At 42.5% G+C, this 21,489-nt stretch overlaps 1 protein-coding gene and 1 non-coding gene across 2 annotated transcripts in view; both read left to right on the top strand.

The window, feature by feature from the left end:
• Positions 1 to 250: 250 nt before the first annotated feature.
• Positions 251 to 21,489, top strand: part of ETV5 (ETS variant transcription factor 5) — a 55,186-nt gene continuing 33,947 nt past the window's right edge. Inside the window, exons 1-4 of the mRNA XM_047099996.1 lie at positions 251 to 295; positions 433 to 520; positions 678 to 725; positions 820 to 870. Of these exons, the coding sequence (XP_046955952.1) occupies positions 251 to 295; positions 433 to 520; positions 678 to 725; positions 820 to 870 (232 nt within the window). The remainder of the gene's footprint in view (positions 296 to 432; positions 521 to 677; positions 726 to 819; positions 871 to 21,489) is intronic.
• LOC124527352 (U6 spliceosomal RNA) lies at positions 18,709 to 18,811 on the top strand. The gene has a single exon (XR_006965816.1). It is a non-coding gene; the product is annotated as a U6 spliceosomal RNA (small nuclear RNA).

The raw sequence follows: 21,489 nt of genomic DNA, 5'->3' as shown, positions 1-21,489 counted from the left end.
TTTGATGCCCTTAACCAAGAGAACTTTTAGTCTGTAAAGCTCACACCTTGAGCAGGCTTTAAGTACCTCAGAGAAAGGTAGTAATTTTGCACAACCCCTAAAGAAAGCAATAGTAATTACTTCATTTCTCTTCCCATCCCCCCTCTCAGTTAAAATCTCCCAAATTCATATTACAGGAGGACCCCTTTCCTCCCAGAAATTACTCAATGCTGAAACCTTTCAAAGTGATATTAGAGGCGTTGGAAGCACCATGGATGGGTTTTATGATCAGCAAGTCCCTTTTATGGTCCCAGGGGTAAGTTTATGTGGCTTTGGTTTGTTTTGTTCCCCCTCTTCGAATATGAATCTTCTCCTTATTGGGTTAGTGGCACAACCCCCTTTTTTGACCCCTTTCTTACCCTTGAGCCTTCACTGTCTTTTGGCCTCTTTCAGAAATCTCGGTCAGAGGAATGTAGAGGGCGGCCTGTGATTGACAGAAAGAGGAAGTTTTTGGACACAGATCTGGCCCATGATTCTGAAGGTAGTGAAGCTTTCCCTTGGGGCTGTGGCTTCCTCCAAAGGCCCTCTGTGCACAGCCCTCTGTGAACGGAGCGCAGACTCGCCCTCAGTCTTCTGCCCCCACCCCCACCCCCACCCCCAGGAGTTCTCATGCTGGTGTCTTCTGTTTTCAATTCCAGAGTTGTTTCAGGATCTCAGTCAACTTCAAGAGGCTTGGTTAGCTGAAGGCAAGTTTCTTGGCTGTCTGAGTTTCCATAGAAAACATTTTCCTGTGCTTTTTAATAAAACTTCAAGGTCTAAAATAAAAAATCTCTTTTCCAGCACAAGTTCCTGATGATGAACAGTTTGTCCCAGATTTCCAGTCTGATAACTGTAAGTACCTTTCTGGTGGCGGCACATTTGTTCTGAAAATGTTTGGTCTTGGAACATCCATGCGTGGAAAAACTCTTTTCGGCTGTCGCCAGCATATTCGGACAGTGGAATGCATTTAGTTTCTTTTAGTAATTCAAAGTTAACCCCCAAAACTTTTGTTTCATTCTTTGTTGGAGTTATTTCTAAACTGCTTTTATTCTATTGCAGGTGAGATTTACTGAACACAGTTTCATCCTAAATTTCTTTTTGCCTAAGAATATTGCAAGGCTTCAAACTCAAAATTATAAATCGATTGACATTATATATATAAGATGTTGGCCTTAGCATCCATTAACCAGACATTATTATATGGTGTTTTTTGTTTGTTTTATAAATTAAGTCCTTGATGCAGATCATGAACCTGACATTCTTTCTCTTTTAAAAGGTGCAGAAAATAGTTAATGGAAGATTCCAGTTAATTGTAGCTTCCCCACATGTTGTCAATTTTGTTTCTACTTCTGGGTTGACAGAGGGTGGTCACGGCGTGACCTGATTTACCCTTATTTTTCATACAGTTGTCAGGACTTTATCTTTCAGAGGGGAGTGAAAACTTTTTCTTCAAATGGTCATTAAGTGCTCCTATCATTGCAATCCCAAATGCAGCAGGAAGCTCAAAAGATGGCTCTGGGCACTGGTAACGACATGGTTAGCTTTGCACTGATCTTTCGGGGCTGTCCTCAACAGGTTTGGGAGCTTTTATGGTCTAGGCAGAGCTATCAAGGACAAAGCCGGCTGATGAAATGTGAGTGGCACAGGGCAGCTCTAGAGAGCATTAGTCACTGGCGAGTGAGCAGGTTTAAGAGAGGCCTGGAGAAAACGTTGCCTCTCTTGAGAGTTGCATCATAGAGAAATTCATGTCTCTTAGTCATAGTTTATAATAGCAAACACCTGAGCCAGGCAAGGATTCGATTTCTCATTTTGCACCAACAAATTTCTTCCTGGCTTTGTTTTTTTGTTTTATCGTGTGTGTGTGTGTGTGTGTGTGTGTGTGTGTGTGTCTGTGTGTAAATGCCACTGGAAAGAGGGGGTATCTTTGTATCGAAGTAAAAGCTGGGTGTTCTGAGTCATTAGATGAAAGACCAGATGGACCATCTAAACATTCTTTAATGATAGACCTCCTTTTCAAGGCACAATGCCATGAAACCTTTAAAGGGGATAAACTATAACCCACAGATGCATAGTTACCTTAGCGTTGTCACAGCTTGCTATAGTTGTTTTCTATAGGAAAGTAAGTGCATGTTAATTATTGCCCTTTGATTGCTTTCAAGTGATTGGGAAGCTTGCCACTAAAAGGCTAAAGATAACCCAGATGTGTGTGTGTGTGTGTGTGTGTGTGTGTGTGTGTGTGTGTGTGTTGCAAGATAAAAGACAGGATTTGTAATCCCACTTTGTTCTGTGTTGACAATTTGGCCCAGCCTTTCCCGTTTCTGCTCAGAGCAGCAGAAACTGCAGCCTGGGAGCTTTCTTGGCAGAAGTTCTTTGAAATGCTTTTATGACACTTCTGTTTGTTTCTCCGTAACCCAAAGAGTTAAAAGGGAGATGAGGTGACTGCATTCAAATTTATTTTATGTAACTGAAGCAAAGGTAGACTCTTGAGAGAAAGATGTCCGTAAACAAGATTTATATTTGGAGAGATGTTAGGCTAAAGAGAAGGAATCAATAAATGTGTTTTGTTTGGCTCCTTAGAAGTAATTCCTGCTCAACGAATAGAATGTGCTAAACTCTAATTAAATTGCCATACCTACCTAAAATGGACATGCTTTGGGAGATATTTCTGCTTACCAAGTGTGATGTGTTTTTAACTTTGTTTGCATTTTGCTTTAACTTCTTCAGGTTGAGCTTTTCTGGACTTTAAGGATAAAACAGATGGTTGAGAAGCCTCAAAAAATCTGTTAATAATTCTTTCCCCCTCTCTGACTCTTATTTTGGGAGATAGAGCCTTAAGAAGGATAGCTTCAAATAGATCACCTGGCCTTAGAGGTTAGGTAAAAATACAAGTGTGGGGTGGGATGTCTTTGAGCTGTTCATCCTTACTGTTAAGTGCGACTGGTTTGCCTTCGGTTGTGGATGGCCAGTGTAGATGCATGGGAGCTGGCAGAGCCTTGGGCTGGGCTTACTCCCGGTAGCACATGTCACAGCCTTGGATTGTGGATTAACTTTCACTGTAGTCACCTTCTGGAAGAGCCCATGACTATGCCAGGGGAGGGGGGAGAAACTCACTCAAATTTAATAAAATCTTATGAGTTGATTTGAATCAGCCAATCAATGAACTATAAACCAAACTTGCACTTGCCCAGGAAAACAAACCTTTTCCCTGTAGTTGCAAAAGCATTTGTAACAAGTATGTTTCTGTGGCCTGCCACTGATTATAGTCTACCTTTCCTTTTAACGATCATTTGATTACTGTGTGTGTGTGTGTGTGTGTGTGTGTGTGTGTGTGTAAGAGAGAGAGAGAGGCAGTGAGAGTCTGTGTATGTATGTATGAGAGAAAAAGAAATACTAAGTAATCTGGGTAATTGTTTTTATTTCAGAATGTCAATTTTGAAGATTATAGCTTACTTTTTTCAGTAAGTGCTATGAGCTCAGCTTCTAAAGAGATTATATTTTGTAAGTTTTCCAGATTTGGGTTCCTACCCATAGGCATCCATCCATAAGTGTTATTTGAATAAATGAAACCATTGTTGTCTTCTAGAAATGTTCAGCTTACTTCTAGCTGTATAGATTTCACTTTACGTCACAAATACAGACATTAGTAAAGCATCCCCCTTTGGAAACTCTTAAAGGTCAAATTCAAGGGAACAGAAAGGACAGCCTGTAGACCATAGGAGTTCTACCGGTGTCCCCCATTGTTCCTTGGTCCTGAGAAGTAACCTTGAAGACTGGATTGCTTGTGCTGCAAGTCCCTTGTAGAGATAGTCTTGCCCAACTCCTTCATTTTATTGAGGGGCTAATATAAGGTCCAGGTAACTGGAGAGACTGGTGGTTTGAGGCAAATGGAGAGGTTAGGTGAAATGAAGAGGAAAAAGTTATACAATAAGATCCTTAAAGAAACTGTCACGAAGCTGCAGACCCAGGGGGTATTGGCATGTATAGGTGAGTTCTGGGCTCTCCCTCATTATTTCAAAGACCTAGAGCCAGCACTCAGGAAAGACTCAGGGAGACTGCCGGCTACCCAGTCTGACACCTCAGATTTCTTCATTCCATGATGCTGAGAGACGGATTAAATATCTTGGTGCTTTGAGTATTTCTATCTAGGATTTGGAAGAAAGAGACCTATAAAACAGAAAAATTATAAAACTGACATCTTTTCTGCAAGACACCTTAATGTGCATACAGATAAAGCTGTGTGTATATATCTTATATAAATAAGTGTGTGAATGCATGTATATCTATATAAATGTGTGTGTAGTTAGATATGTATATTAACACACAGAGTTACAAACCAGGAAATCTGGGTCAGCAGTTAGATGTGTGTACATTTTTACCACACACTTTCATAGAATTAACTATAAATCAAAGCCATGGATAAGATTGGAACTCAAAGAGCTTAGATTTGTGGGGGGCTTACATTAATTTTTCTGGGCTAAATGCTTGGGCATTTAAGGATATTACTAGATTTTAGCATATATTCATAGTAGTATTTTTTAAATGCAGATTTCAGTTCTAATTTTATTTTTATTTTATTTTATTTATTTTTTTTTTTTTAATTTTTTTTTTCAACGTTTATTCATTTTTGGGACAGAGAGAGACAGAGCATGAACGGGGGAGGGGCAGAGAGAGAGGGAGACACAGAATCGGAAACAGGCTCCAGGCTCCGAGCCATCAGCCCAGAGCCTGACGCGGGGCTCGAACTCACAGACCGCGAGATCGTGACCTGGCTGAAGTCGGCCGCTTAACCGACTGCGCCACCCAGGCGCCCCTCTAATTTTATTTTTAATCTCATGCATTTGTTTCAATTGTGATATTGTGAATATTTAACTGTCAGCATCTTGAACAACAAAAATATTTTACACTGGGGAAAAAAGCATGATAAAAATCTTATTTTAAAACCATGGCCTCTGGGGGCACCTGGGTGGCTCAGTCAGTTGAGCAACCGACTTCGGCTCAGGTCATGATCTCACAGCTCGTGAGTTCAAGCCCCACGTCGGTCTCTGTGCTGACAGCTCAGAGCCTGGAGCCTGCTTCAGATTCTGTGTCTCCCTCTCTCTTCCCCCCTAACCCACTCACATTCTGTCTCTGCCTCTCTCAAAAATAAATAAATATTAAAACAAAATTTTTAAATAAATAAAATAAAACCATGGCTTCCATAGCAAATATAATTTAGAGAATTGTTGGAAAATCTAAATGACCTTATTTTCCCCTTGAAGTGTTCTTTTTTAGATCTGTGTTTCAAAAAGAATTTGGACCGACTGAAGGAAGTACTAGTAATTTCCTAAGGACTGGCTAATTAACTGATAAAATCGACTTTTCATAAATACATTGTAATAGGTGGCTGGGAAAATAGAATGAACTGTTATGGCAGCCCTTGATCCTAAAACACATTGATCTTAATCTTGTTTCAATATGAGATTATTCAACTGGATTTTTTTTTTTTTACTACATATGAAATTGACATAGTAGAGGCAGTGCCTTCCTTTTGTAAAGGGCACATCATTTTGGACCCAGTTTGTAACAAAACTCTGGGTTTACTTTCTGTGTGGCCTTGGGCCATTTTTATTTGAAAAGATCATCCCAAATTCTTTTTGTTATGGAAAGTAAGAAAACAACAGTAGGCACTTTGAAAATAAGAGATTTGAAGGAGTCAAGGCTATCAGTTTGTCTTTTTCAAGAGCTCTGGAGAGTTCTGAAGGTAGAAGACAGAAGAGGGCTACATCCAGGAAGCCAGAGGGATATGTGGGGGGGGGGGGGGGAGAGGTTATTTGACTCCAGGCTACAGTGTAACTTTCAAAGTCTTTGTTAGCTAGCCCACTACCTTACCACTGAGAGGGTGCTAAGTGACTTGAAATCCTTCCTGTTTTGATAGCCAGCCTCCAAGATCCTTAGACCAGGACTCTTAAGGATCCAAGACCTAGAGTTCCCGGTTACCTAAGAGAGCCATATGTTCACAGAGAATCCATTTTATCTCATTTTAATTCAGTCAGGCGTACTGCAACCAGTGAATTTTTCTCTTCCTCTTCGATGTCTTACAGCTCTTAGCCCTCTAATAAGACCCAGTAACCTTCCCAGTCCTTTGTGCTTGGCAAGAAAGACTTGGGATGGGGAATTACATGTGTGTCTGCCCCAGGCAGATCGCTTATGTAGATTCCAGAGGTAACAAAATCCTGGTAGCAATTGAGAAATTACCATCTATCCCCAGTTTTCAGCATTCTTTACTCTTATAAGATTAAGACATAGATAGCATGATAAAGCTGAGAATTTGTATTATCTGCCATTTCTACCATCTAAGAGTATCATTGTTTTAATTTCAGTCCCAGGAAAAAACGGTGGTGGTGGTGGGGTTGGGTGGGGTGTGGGATTCTCTACCCAGAGGCTGTACCCTCCACATGTTTCTCCAGTTTCAGTGGTGGTAAAGTACCTCCAGGCTCAGAGGCTGACAGCCCCCTCTCAGGCACATGGCTGCCCTTGAGGCAGCTTGGGCCCCATCTGTGCCCTGGCACACAGTGCTTCTCCTCTTGGAATCCAAGGAGCTCAGAGTCTTGTCATGTTGCAGCTCCCAGCTCTTGGACAAGTGCCAGGCATGCTGATGCCAGTACCGGATTAGGTTGCTTTTTTAAAAATTCATTTTGTGAACTCATCAAGCTCATTTAACAGAGGCTTTGGTCGTCGGTTTCTGTCATTGTCCCAGCCTTCTGAGAGGCTCAGCTTAAAGGAGGGGCCGTAGTGTAGATGCTGGCCCCTAGTGTAGATACTGGTGGGCGCGTGTGAATGTGCGTGTGCGTGTGTGTGTGTGTGTGTGTGTGTGTGTGTGTAACCACAATATAAGAACACCTTTAGGCTTGGCAGGTAGATGACAATGGAGTAGCAGCTCCTCTCAAGGAGAAGAGCCCCTCTATAGCAAATAAAGGGGGCTCCCCTGCCCAGGAGGAGGAAGCATCTGGGGGAAAGGGGCAGTGTAGGGTGCAAAGACTCCAGGGAGAAAGATAAGATCTAGCTATCAAGAGGCCAGGAGTTTGCCACTGGTCTGCAGAGCAGCCAAGGCACCAAATGGGGATTCTGTGGTCAGAAAAACTATAGAGGAATGCTTCCCATGTCTCCATCTGGGTTCACTAGTGTTGGTAATGGGGGCAGGCAATGAGAAGAGGTAAACAGAAGGTATTTGAAAATAGCCAAATGTGTTATGGAAAAAAGGTAACAACCCATGTGCTAATTTACCTCCTGGATTTGATTTTCATAAAGTAGTATGCTTTTCTTGCAATAAACTCTGGCTGTCAGACTGGCTTTATCAGATCTCCTTCAGGGTAATTATTGAAAAGTTGGGAAAAATTCTCGAAGAAACCTAACCAGTTTTTAGCCTTGTACTTTGCGTTGTCCTTGGAGTAGTTTTCACCCGCCAACCCCAAATACTCATGCTCTTCCCTTTTGATGTCTCTTGGGCATGGTATGTGTGTGTGTGTGTGTGTGTGTGTGTGAGCACGCAGAGATTATAAACCTTCCAAGCCCGATGTGAAACCAGTAAAAGAAAGAACTGTGAAGCTGTTCGTAATAGGTGGCTTGCACCCTCCCCCCTCTGCAGCCAGAGAATCTAGTAGTTTCTCCAGAGACCCTCTCCCTTGGGGAGGATGCCAGGTGGCTCCTGATGTAGCTATTGGCAGTGAATGGAAAAGCAGGGAGTCTGGAAAGGCTGAGTTCCATAGAGAGCTGTCCTCTAATACAAACCAGCTTGCCCCCGGGAGGCAGGAGAAATACCTGTGAAGTCTGTTTCTCTCAGCTGGTAGCTATAGTCAGATTCTGAACAGGGCAGCACTGGATAGTTTTCTTTTGCCAGAGGGCACTTGCTGACCTTACAGCTGACTTGCACATCCTTGCAGATTTCAGATTTCAGCCAGGGTCTTGGCCATCTGAATCTTAGGGAGGATGCAGAGCAGGCAGGCGCCTGCAGTGTCTGAATTTCTTACATAAACACAGCGCACTGGGCGAGCAAGCGTCCCTGTGGCGACAGCTGGGCTCTGTTCCGTCTGCCCCAGCGAGCTGAGCTGCTGAGTCCCCCTCTTGCCTGAATGGAGCATTCCAAATTGGTTGTGAATGGAGGGCGGGGCTCCCTTGCAGACTTTTTCAATGAATAACCAGACCCTATTGTGCAGCCTGTGGAAAAACAACCAACTCAAACAACACTGGGACTGTTAGAAATATGCTTGTGATTGGCAGCTTGGAGAACCTCCAAAATTAGTTTCCTTTGGCTTCCCCGCTGCTCCCTGTTCTCCGAGCCTGGGCTTAATGAGCCCGGGCTTAATGGGGTTCCAGTTTTCTTTTAAGTGCTGGCTTTAACCCCGCCACTGCCAGGCTGCCGGCCTGGGCTTCTGGGGTAGGGCTGCTACTGCCCAATGAGGCCGCCCGCCTCTCTTTGTCTCTGTTTGTCTCTGTAGCTGTCTAAAGGGGGTGCTAATAGGAGAGGGTGGTTTAGCTTCCCTGGAGAGAGAGGTGTTGAGACTTGATCCAAGGATATTACCCTTTTATCTCCCGCTTGCCGTGGGGCTGTGGCTTTAGCTCCCAGTGAAGATTGCTGCCTGCTCTTCCCCTCCAAGCTCCAGCCTCGCCTCTGGGACTGAAGCTCGGGTGTTTGCCTGCCACAGCACAGCAGAGGTCTCCTGCTCAGGCTTACATTTGGACTTGGGAATGACAAAGCTGTAATTTCCCTACTCCTTGGCCTTCTCTGTCCTGTTTCATTTGCCACTGTGGTCGGATACATGTCATTTTAAAATGATACTTCCCAGACTGTTACTCAGCTACGGGGGAGCTTCACTCCGGCTGTGACCCTTCCGCTGGGCACTCATCAAATGCCTTGTCTCCTCAAATGAACATCACAGGAAGTACCAGAAAGAACCCAGCCTCTGTGCAACCTCAAAACCCGAGAGGCCTCCTCCCCTGAAGTGAGGCCAGGTTCTAGGGGTCTGCTTGCCTCAGCTGCACCCACCTGAGACATCCTCCACCATCTTGGCCAACAGCTCACGGACACGTGCGGTCAGGACAAGGGCCGTGCGGACTAAACCAGGGCCACCGGATAAGCATGAAAAGGACAATCCGTGAAAAAGCAACCCAAAACTTAGTAGTAATGATTCAGTGCAGCTGCCTCAGGGTTTTAAAGAGCTCTTCTGAGTTCCTATCCCTCATCCTCACCACTGAGATGAGACTGTTGCATTTGTGTTTTGCTATAACGTGGTGTTTTTTTTTTTTTTTTCCCTGAAATATTTCCCTCGCTATAAATTGGGCCTGCAGGAATGTCTTCCTTTCCCCATTAAAAAAAGAACAGGCCTGGGCAGATTGTTCTTTTGTGAGAGACTTTGAAACCTCTCAGGAGGTAACCCTAGATATCAGCTGTGTAAGAGGATGCTGATATCTGTGCTTCTCCGGAGGGGCTGAGGAGGACTTCAGCTTACATAAACACTTTTCAGCTGAGTGCCTGGAAATGCTTTGTGACTGCCTGAAAGGGCACTTAATGAGGGTCCTTTATACTTTTCCCATAGAAAAGGTAGAATAGACGAGGAGGCTGTGTCTTCTACGTGGCTGCAGGCCCACAGTAAAGACCAGATCCTGGAGTGCCTACCCCAAGTGTTGAAATCTGAATCTTAATAGAGAATAATTTAGTGGTGATGACATCACAGTGACGAGGGCTACTCAAGTCAGAAGATTTCTGCCCCTCAATTCCTTTCCCTCTCCAAGGAATCTTTTTTGAGGAATAAGGAAAAAGCAGCATAGGGTTTTAATGTCTTCTGTATTTTGATGAATATTAAACTTAGTCCCTGCTTCCCGACTCACATTCTTGTTGAAACAGGAAACAATTTCTCTTAGGCTCTAAGTGTCTCCAAAAGCAGAGAATCCCTGTGCTACGTTTCTTTATAACTGCTGGAGCCGTAGCACTGAGCACTGCACACAGCCACTACTTGGTGAATGCATTTTGCACACCAGCCCGCTCTGTGTTATGAACCCTTCCCACTCCTGTCTTTCAACAGCCCCCAACACCAGCCTCTAACCGCTTAGAGCAGTAGAGGATCTCAAAACCCCAGTTCTGAGAGTCCTTGGGATGACCTCAGAGATAAATAGGAAAAAAACTAGTTAGGACTAGTTCTCATTTTCTGATTCCTCCTTCAAACACATCCTCAAGCCAACTCTTCCCAGGCTGCATTTAGACTTTGTGCAGCTAATGCTATGTTTCCCAGTAAAACTGCATGTGCTACAGAACAAGTCACAGTGTAGGCACCCTTGACGCACTTGCCCAGTTTCTGCTTTTAGGAGGAGGGCCATAGATAGAACAGTTCTCGGAGAAGCTGATTTCCTAATTTCTCTAGAGTTGGGATTTTCTCCTGTCAGATTTTAAGTTTGAAGTCAAAGATGAAATTGTCCACAGTTCCTAAGTCCCACTTAAAAGACTTTTTAATGATAATAAAAGTATTATTAGCACTTTTCTTTAATGCCGGCTTAGAGAAGAATCATGTAAATTGGGAATAAATTATAAGAGGGATGTTGAAGAAGGTTTAGTTTTGCATTTTTTTCACCATTCAGGAAAAATGCCCTGTTTCCCCTTTTCTTGCTGGTGTGTTGCCTGATGAGCAGCTCTCCGTGGTAAAATCTGCTGTGGTTGACATAAGGCCCACAGTAGAGGAAGCCATCCTGTCATCTCTGCTGCAAAGGCTCTCAGTATTTATTTACTTAAAACAATTTTTTAAGTATTTTCATTTATTTATTTAAGTAGGTTCCACACCCAGTGTGGAGCCCAATATGGGGCTTGAACTCACGACCTGGAGATTGGGACCTGATCTCATATCAAGAGTAGGATGCGTAACCAACTGAGCCACCCGGGCACCCCACAAAGGCTCTCTTTAGACCTATTTCTCGTAAATGAAAAGTAAATAAATAAGTTGTCTGTCATATTGGCAAAAGTCGAATATTAAAATTCTTTGAACAGCTGCCCCAGGAAAGGAATTGATAAGAACAATGTTCAAATTTTCCTTTTGGGGCAAGGAGGCCAGTCAGCTACCTTTTTATCCTACTACCCTCTGTGTTCTGTTTTTTGTTTTTTAATTTGAGAAAGAGAGAGCTTGAGTGGGGGAGAGGGACTGAGGGAGGGAGGAAGAGAATCTTCAGCAGGCTCCACACTCAGCACGGAGCCCCAATGCAGGGCTCGCTCCCACGACCCTGGGATCATGACCCGAGCTGAAATCAAGAGTTAGATGCTCAACCGACTGAGCCACCCAGGTGCTCCTTCCTGCTGGTCTCTTAAGCTTGAAAGTAACCAAATGCCCCAGTTGGAAGCCAGTTCTCCAGGCTGTGGGTCTAAAAAAGCCCCACCCCGTGGTAGTTGTAACGGGGTGGTGCATTTAAAGCCAGAAGAACCGCTTATTTTTATCCTGACTCTCCTCTGAGTCAGCTCTGTACACTGGCATAAGCCTTTTACTTGACTGTCAGATGCTTTGGTTTCTCCACGGCCCACAAATTTGGGGATGTGACACATTTATGCAATTAGATATATTCGTTCTGTGAAAGAGCCTCATATCTGTTAATACACAAGCCCTCCTTCAAAGTTGGGCCAGTTCTTTCAGAATCTCCTTGTTGTCTAATTTCTAACTCTTCTATTCAAGGCCTCTGGGTTTCCATTTTCAAATTCTAAAGTAACAATTCTAAATTGTTGGGATAAATGCGTCCTTTGAAGAGAAGGAACTACCCAGATCCAGGCTGTTACAAAAATAATACTGTGGTATGGAGAATGTGACCCTGAAGTAAACCTGCAACCAGTTCATCTGTGTCAAAACAACAACAACTCTGCTACCATTGCCATTAAATTATCTTCCTTCTTTGATAGCAGGTTTTCTGTTTGGAAATGACTATTCGGAAGATTTGCAATTTTGTGCTGAGGACAAGAGGGAGCTGTTCCGTGATAGACACTTGTTCTTACCCACAGTTTCCCATCTGTGAATCAGGACGTTCCTGATTCAGTACCTACCTCCAAAGTGGGTTCCTCCTCCTAACACCACCACTTCTTTTAAGGAGGATTCATATACGGAATCGATTTCCTTGTGTTTCAGCCAGATTTAGAATAGAAACCTTTAAAAATCACCTGTGTCGTTATGGTTATACTGACAGAGGTAAAGAAAGGACAAGATCAGTATCCCAAATTCCGTTTAGCAACTGGTCCTCCCAGATGACCAGAGAAAGACATGACAAGCCAACTTTTTACCCTGGCAAACTCTCCTCAGGACCACAGGTCAGCTGTGAGGACTCTTGCTCCTAAGGCCTATAACAGGCCATTATCGACCTGAGCTCTTCCCGGGGCCCACTCAGCCTTTGCCGGTGGAGAGTAGCTTCCAGCCCCTTGCAAGAGAAGACAGAAATAGCTCTGAGGATCACTTCTGCTCTTCTGAGCCAAAGCTGTCCCCCTCGCTGTCTCTCCTATAGAACTTGGGTGTCATCCTTGACTTGGATCACATTTTCTCCTCTGGAGGGGGAGTAAAGAGGCAGGGGAAGCCTTGAGCCCCCGCCTGGAGGCTAGGGTGCCTCCCACCCCCATATTCTGAGCGGTCGGCCTGAGAGGTAATACAGTTGTGCGTTACACAGTGACCTCCCAAAATGACTTTCGTGGGTGAAATTTAGTTTTTCATCTTAGGGCGAGTAGTATTTCGGTTGGTGATTTGATTCTGAGATACCATGTGCTAGTTCTGCCAGCCAGCTGCTGCCATTGCTGGAAGAGACCGGGGAAGAAGGGGGAGGGGAGGGGGGCCGTTTATTTGCGGGATGTTGTAATCGTTGAGCTGAGCCTAGCAGAGGCAAACCTCCAAACCACCCCCTTCCCCTCCCCATTATATGAAGTCACTAGATGATATAAACATTATAGTTCAAATAATACGATCCCAACAGTAGAAAACACCCCAATAAAGCCCTTTCCTGTGAAGCATAATCCCTGTCAAGTCAATCCCCCTTTCCTACAGAGAAACTTAAAACCTCTTGTAAGTGTAAAACCACCGTGGTTTTTTTTCTCTTCTTTTTTTTTTTTTTTTTTTTGTCTTTTCCTGCTTTTACCCTAGCCAGAAGGGCTTTGTGTGAGGGTCTAACAGAAGCTACAGGCTGGGGGGGGCCCCTTGAGCTGGAACTGCAGATGTGGTTCAGCATCCTTGGAACTAGATTTCTCTGTAGTTGAATCTGTCTCGTATCATACATTCCACATTCCAGGGAGTAGTGAGGGCATAAAATGCCATAACGCCGGCCCTATACAAAACAAAATTTAGAAAAACCCTTCGCTTTCCAGAGCCAGTGTGAGCACTGCAGCATCCTGTCACTGATCCGATGCCAATCCTGTGAACAGCCAGCCTTTCCCCAGAGAAAGCAATGTTCTGCAAGCTCCACGTGTATCCATGGCACGGCCTAGACCCATGTTGCCGTCAGCTCCAGTCCCTAGAGATTTAGGGATATCCAAGGTAAACAGAAAATGGAAGAGGGGCTTACACAGCCTGGCTTCATGGTTTTAACTGCCTCGTGGTATCAATTCTGTTGTCTGATTTGAAACCCAGGTGGAAGAAGTTCTATCAATAACTCTAATTCCTGTACCCTGGGAAGAATTCTACTGCCTTTGCAGGTGGCCACTTAGAGATATTTCAGATACCACTCTCCACTAAAGCTATTTATACATTTTCAAAGTTGGGCCAGTTCTTTTCTAAGCTCCTTTTCCTCCCTTTAATTTCTAACTCTTGTATGCAAGGCCTCTGGGTTTCCATTTTCAGAATTCTGAAGTAATCTTTTGATGTCCCCGCTAACCCTGTTTTTCTGCCACCCCATTTGTGAATTGGGAGTGAGTTCTCCAGAGACCAAATCTCCACCCTGTCTTTCAAGTAAGTACCTATCATCTTTAATAAGAGCTCACCAATGGGATTCCTAAGCTTGCATCCCCAAAAAGTTTCCAGCTCTTGAATTTCCAAATATTTGATATGACTTCATCCACTCTTATGAGCAAAGAAAGGTATCTTCTTCCCTCACCCTTTTCCTTGAGCAAGACCTGGCTCCAGGGTTTTTTTTTGTTTGTTTGTTTGGGGTTTTGTTTTGTTTTGTCGTCATTTTTGGGGTTTGTTGTTGTTGTTGTTGTTGTTTCACTCTAGTATTCCCCAGCCATGTTCATGCAGGGTCATAAGACTTGAATCTCACTCTTAGGTTAGCCCTTTTCAAATAGCAGTGTAACCCTAACCCTACTTTTTGGATCTGCCTTTTCCATAATTCATGTCATGATAGTAAGGTCAAAGTCTTTTTTTTTTCCTTCGGCTTATTGTGTTACCCCAAGTTTTTAGCTCTAAATCATGAAAAAATAGAGTGGGTTTTTTGTTTGTTTGTTGTCCACACACCCAATTCCTGAAGCCTCTCTTTTGCTGACTGTACGTTTTCCCCACTGCATAGAAGAAATCTGATTCCTGAAGCCAGATGTTCCGGGAACTAGCTTTATCAGATCCTAATTTGGCTCTTGCGTTATTTATCGTACAGAAGATAATATTGGTCATATAAGAAGGGCTTCTATAATTGCTAATTGATGAATTCTGCTACCTCATGGTTGGTTCTCTACCTTGGGGCCCAGAAATAGACCACCAGGGTGATGATACTCAGTCCTTTGGTCCCCAACAAGCAACTTGACAAGTAGGAAAATATAACCTGGAGTAATCGACACCATAACCACCACCATGATTAATCACCAATCTGAAACCCTGAATACTGCCACTGTGCTAATCCTGAAGAGAACTTTCTCTGTACCTACTGATACCACATTCAATCCCGGAGAGGAAGCCTTGCTTTCTTAATATGGGATTTTGCTGAGGACAAATGCAGCCATTCTTACAGTCTGGGACTGCAGAATGAGTCTGTCCTGAAATCTTAGTCCGTGCATGTGTATGCTGACCTAGATGTTGGCTGCACCAGATGTTTGTCATATTTCCCATGAGTTATATAGAGAGCTTTGATTCCACAGCAGAGTCCTACTGCCATCCTTGATTCCCAAAACATAAATGCACGGGGGATTCTCTAAGCCAACATACTTTTAAAATACAACTTGGGTCTTTAGTCCACATACCTTTCTGATCTAGCCTGGTAGGCTAAGTTAGACCAGTTGGAGCCTCCAGAAACTCTTGTGCCTTTTCTCTCTAAGGCTCAGAGCACCAAAGGCCAAGGCTGCCCATTTCAAGCTGCTTCTCCTGGCCCTGCCCACCCTTTATGGACAGAAGGAGCCAAATTAGCTGCTTAGAAGGGAAGAGAATGAAGGAACCTCAAGGAAGAGAACTTTAATTCTTTTTCATTCTCCCAACCTTCACAGATTGGTGATGACTACATTGTGTCCTCTTGAGGACTCTAGGGATAAAATCTAAGGAGTTGTCCACCTGTTCTGGTAATGTTCTAAACCTGTTGTGCGTATGTATTTACATGTGTTTACAAGGAGTAAGAATGCTTTGTGGTCTTGAGTTGGGCATATGTTTTAGTTCCCATTATGTATGTATTAATGTGTATGTGGAATTACTGATAGATTTTACTTTTTTTGATATTTTTTACTTGTGTAATTACCGTCTTTTTACGCAGGCAATGGTAGAGGTGGCCATGGACCATAGACATGATGACAGCAGTGGCACTTTTTATTTTACCCTCTCTTGGGTGTTCTCTTCTCCTGAGTAGACCAAGGCCAAAAAAAGTATTTGAGAACTACTGGCTTAGATGTTAGAATGTAACCAACATTTGTCTTTGTGTAATTTTAGATTCCCTGGGCTGCATCACCCAAACATGGTCAGGGATAAACAGGATAGTATCCTTCCAATTTGGTAATGGGCCCAGGGTAGCTTTCTTCATGTGTGAATGCATGGTTTTGAAGTTCTTAGCACATCTACTTTTGACCTGTTAGTCAACCATAAGAAAGGCATTTTTTTCCTCTGAGTATCTCAGAGGAGGTGGGGTATAATATCTGTCTTATTGATTGATTTTTAAAACATATTCCTGTATTTGCTTCATTTCTCTGTGTATAGATTTTTTTTTCTTTCTGAACCATTCAAAAGCAAGTTGTAGACATAATATTTCACCCCCAAATACTTTAGTGTACATCTTCAAAGATTAAGGATATTCTACATAACCTAAGAAAATTAACTTTTATTCAGTAATATTCAGAATTCCCCAGTTGTCCCTTAAATGTCTTTTCTAGCTGATACTATCATTGGCTTTGTTCTCGGATTCAAGTAAGAATCATATATTGTATTTACTGTTATGTCTTTTTTATCTTCTTTACAACAATCTATCCCTTTTTCCCCCATAACATTGACCCTTTTCTGAAGGGCCCTAGACAGTTGTTTTTTAGCTGTTGACTTTTGGGGGTGCATTTAAAAGATATGTAGAAATGCAAACATATAGAAATGCTGGCCTGAGGCACAGAAATGTCCTATAGGGTGCTGATTCTCTCACTCTTATATCCATGTTATTGTGTTGACTTTAAAATACTGGTAAAAGAACAGAGCAAGTCAGATGGAGACACTTGGGTCAGAGATAGTTTGTGCGTGTTTGAGGAGAGGGCTTTTGGGGGAATCATTGAAATTTTTTAGCACAGCTTACTAAATAGTTGACTTTACTATTTATGGATGATTTTTCACTATATTCAGTTTTTAAATTTATGCTTACCAAGGTTAGCTGTGTTAGATGTGAAAGAAAACAGCACATTCTCTCATACCTCCTCCAATTCTGCTTTTGGATCTTGTGCCCCCTAACTGCATTTGATAACATTTCAAATTTTTATTTTTGGAAACTGTTGCTGGGCAAAATTAACGTTAACTATTACAATGGGTTTGAGTATGTTTCTTATTTGGTTTGGAAATCCAAAAGGCATCTCCTTTTCCAGATGCTCTTTTGAAGTGCCAGAACTTATCCACTTACTTTATCTGCCTTAAACCTTCTCGGTTCCCAGAACAGGGTATTATCTCCTGTCCTTGTCATTCACCAGGACTGCGATAGCAATTACAAAGAATATTGAGACATTAGGAATATATTTTATGCTTGAAATGAATTTTTAATCTACTCAGCCCTAAAATAAAGACCTCTTTCTGACCTCTTCTGGTAATATGGTAGAATATAAAAACTAAGCCTAATTGTATCTGATCTTTTTTTTCTTAGAACTAGCTATTTGCGCTTTGTCTCAAAATTTGTCCAGAAAAGGCGAGAGCTAAGGAAAGGCAGCGGTATATTGGAAAGTAGGCCTGTTGGCTTTGTCGTGCTGTTCAAACCACAGGTCCCAAGGGACACTACATCTGGTGACTTAAAGCCCTCCGGTCTTTGCCAGTAGGGTACTCTGACAAGTAGAGGGTAAACGAGAAGAGAAGAGATTACACTTGCTCTTTCTGGGTGGCTTCTTTGGTTCTATTTGACCAGTGCCCTTTTCATACTCACATGTCCTTCTGCTTGATGGTCTTTCCCTTTGCCTTCTTTCCTCATGCTCCACTCACTGCCGTAACCGAAGAACAGTATGGGCAGACGTCTTGGGCTCTCTCCACCCCCAGCCCCCATTCTTGAACTAAACAGTACATATTTCCTTTCTGTGGAGGGAAGTGAAGTGGGATGGGAGTGGACTAAGTGAGGAACAGTGACCTAAAGCCAGCGGCAAAGAGAGTAGTAAGCTTAAGAATAGACCTTCACTTTAGGATTACGACTCTGGAATCTCGAGAAGTCTCTGACCGCGACTATATTCCACATCACGTTTGTTCAGAAGGGCTCTGAGAGGCTCGAGAGACATAGGCTAGCCACCTCAGACACAGCCTCGTGGACATGCCATTTGAAGGCAGGTGTTGGTATTCTGGTCAGCTTCCGTCATGAGACACAACTTTCCATGTGAAGTAAGAAGATCGTGGCTGTCGAGTGTGACCAAATAAGGTCCTCCCCCAAGGGCAGGCCTGCACAGCTGATTTGGGAAAGATTAGTCTGCCCCAGATGAAGGTATTGAAACTGAAGAAGGGAGGAGGAAAACCCCAAAGCAAAACCTGAATGACGATTACCAGGGGACGGTGGGCAAAGCCTGTGTGTGAAGCAGGAGAAACAACTAGTCTTCGCCCCACCCCACCCAGACTGCAGTGTAACTGATTGGCAATTTCTTTAACACTCAGCAACTACCTAAATGTTACATGTATTCACAACAAAGTCAGTGGCAAATTGAAACTTGGATGATTATGAAACACTAGAGGAAAGGCTTATTAGACGAGGTAGGTTTTGTCTTTCTTAAAAAAAGAAATTCATTTTGAATCAAACTGTCGTTCATCATAACATTCAACAAAAGTGTTTTCCTTTGTTTTGATCGTATGTGCTGTAATAGTGAAGTTCACTGCCAGCACTGGCATGGGGTAGCTCCCTTGGACAGAGTCCACAAGCCTGTACTTGTGGGCAGGAAACAGATTTTGTCAGCAGAGGGAATTATTATTTCTCTTGAATGGGCCAGTTTGTCTATTTTTTTCTATTTTAAAACAATTGGGCTATTTCTTTGGAAGACTGCTTCTCTACCCTCACAGAATAAAGATTTTTTTAAAATTTGAGAAATCTTCATAAGTATTAACTCAATGATGCTGTTTAACAGTGCTGCTCTCTTTAAAAATGAGAAATTTGGTCTCACTTCAACACACATACTAAACTTGGAACGATACAGAGAAGATCAGCACAGCCCTTGTGCAAGGATGACACACAAACTCATGAAGTGTTCCATATTTTTCCTAAAATAACACTGTATGTGAACAATCCTGGTATTAAAATTCTAATACTTAATTAAAAAAAAGAAACTGACTTGAAATAATGTAGAGCAATCGTAAGAGTACAGTTTGACAAGCTGTACAAGCATTTGGATCAGGACCCAGAAAGCTTCTCAGAATACAAGACCCCTTGTGGCCCCTGAATAGGCACTACCCTCAGAGTAACCTCAATCCTGATTTTAAACACCGTATATTGGTTCTATCTCCTTTTGAATGGTGCCTAAATCTTTTGTGTCTGGCTCTCACTCAACATATTTATGAGATTCCATGTTGTCCATGTAGTTGTAATTTCTTTATTCTCATTTCTGGATAGTGCTGAAGTTTAGTTTGGGGTTACATTGAGCCTATAGATAAATTTGGGAAGAATTGATATCTCTATAATATTATGCTTTCCAACCCATGAACATGATATAGTCCTCCATTTATTGAGAATTCTGTGATTCTCTTGGGTTTTGTAGTTTTCAGCTGAGGCATCCTACATGTCTTTTATTAGATGTGTTCCCAGGTATTTGGTGTTATTTGTTGCTATTATAAATTTACTTTTTAGATTTCATAGGTCTACAGAAATAGTTCTTTTTCATATTAGCCTTGTTGCCAATCATCTTCATAAATTAGCCTATTGATTCTTCTATTTTGTGGATACTTTTATATTTTCTACATACCCAATTAGGCCATCTGTGAATAATGACAGTTATATTTTTCCTTTCTAATCCTTTAGCCTTTTATTTATTTTTCTTGACTTATTGCATTGGCTAGGATCAGGCCAGATTTTTTTAAAAAAAATTTTTAATGTTTGTTTATTTTTGACAGAGAGAAAGAATGGGGGAGGGGAAGAGAGAGAGGGAGACACAGAAACCAAAGCAAGCTCCATCCAGGCTCTGAGCTCTCAGCACAGAGCCCGATGTGGGGCAGGAACTCATGAACTCCAAGATCGTGACCTGAGCTGAAGTCAGATGCTTCACCGACTGAGCCACTCAGGTGCCCCAGGATCAGGCCTGATTTTTGATCACTGTGTCAGAAAAATGTCCCAAGGAGTTTTCTAATAAGTTAAGTTGATTGGTCTGTGAACTATAATATCTAAATTTAAAATGGTGTTATGCTGGTCTACAAAGCAATACACTGTACTTTATGGTGCATATCCACAGATGTGGGCTTAAATCTAATCAGATAGCCGTCCTTGCCTTTCCTACCCCTGACAAGCAGAGGTATAAATCCCATATTTATATGGGATATATAAATATTCCATATATATTTGTGCATGGATCCTTAACAGAGTTCTTATACTCCAGTAGGAGTACAGATAGTCCAAAGTGTTCTTGCCTCACACGTGGCATTGAGAGGGCATTGTCTAGAGTCAGTTTCAGGAGGGACAAGACATTTGGGGAGAGAAATGGTATCCATGGTAGCAATGTGTTATCTGGCCAGTCAGTGACTGACTGTGGAAGATACCAGGTCTCCAAAGTTCCTGCAGTTGTCTAAATAAGCAGAAGATATTGGCCAACTGGAATATAGAAGGGAGAATGAGATCTTTTAGGTAGAGTGGGAGGCAAGGACTGATAATAAGTAAAGGCTACTGGAGTCAAGAAATGTTGGTTGCCAGTAGGAGTGGGGGAGGGATTCTGGGCATTTTAGTGGCCTAGGGAGAGGGAAGGTGTGAATTGAGTGGATGCAGGTGTATCAGCTGTATTCTCCAGCTGAAGAATGCAGAGTAAACATGAGGATATAGACCCTGAGAGTTGGCAGAAAGTATTCTTCCACTCTCTTCTCTGGTGTTGTCTTTCTTCTCCATCTCTTTCCCTATTCCTTTTAATTCTGTTTTGATTTAGTCTTTTTCTCTCAGATTCCCTCTAGGAGGCAATGTGGTAGAACACTAAGCAGTGTTTAGGTAGGAATCCTGACCACTTACAGCTACGAGACTGTGACAGATTACTTACCCTTTTGAGTCTGGGTTTTCTCATTTATAAAGAGGGGACACTGGAAGTAGCTTTCTCACTAGGTTGGGAAGATCGAATAAAATAATGTATGTAGGAGCAGTTCGGTGCAAAGTAAATCCTAAGGAGTCTATGTGGCTGCCTCTGTCTTGATCTGTCTACCTTGTTCTTTTCCAGAGGTTTGTTCTTATTCATTTTTTTTCTTTGTTCTAGAATACTTTCTTTCAACCAGGTGTAATGTGATATTTTTGTTTTTGTTGAAAAAAGGTTTATGTACTCTATTTTTAATGTACAAAGTGGAGGAGTGAAATGTCTCCCATTTCTGTCAGTGCAGTAGATTACCGAAATGACAGAAGCTCTTGCTTCCTCTCTTCTCTAATAGCAGAAGCTCCAAGACCTTGAACAATTACTGTAATTCCTTTGGGTCTCAGTGTCCTTATAAATGTAGGGGCCTGAATGAAGTATACTGTGAGGCCCTGTGAGGTCTAACTATACACGCATCTATGAGATGATGCTAAAAGTCAGATTCCTCACAAAATTGTACATGCCATGAAGAAAGGGCCATGTTTGTTGGGCATACCGTCCTGTCCTCAGCATCTCCAGGATGCTTGACCCATAGAATATGCTCAGTGAATGGCTGAATGGATGAATGAATGAATGAATGAATAATGAAATATTTACAACAATGAATGTGTTCCATACTCACCAGG

Source organism: Lynx rufus, unplaced genomic scaffold (assembly GCF_022079265.1).
Source record: "Lynx rufus isolate CCGP_SWC_20201006 ecotype Redwood Valley unplaced genomic scaffold, mLynRuf1.p SCAF_5, whole genome shotgun sequence".
NCBI lineage: Eukaryota > Metazoa > Chordata > Mammalia > Carnivora > Felidae > Lynx > Lynx rufus.
This window is presented reverse-complemented; position numbering and strand designations above follow the sequence as displayed.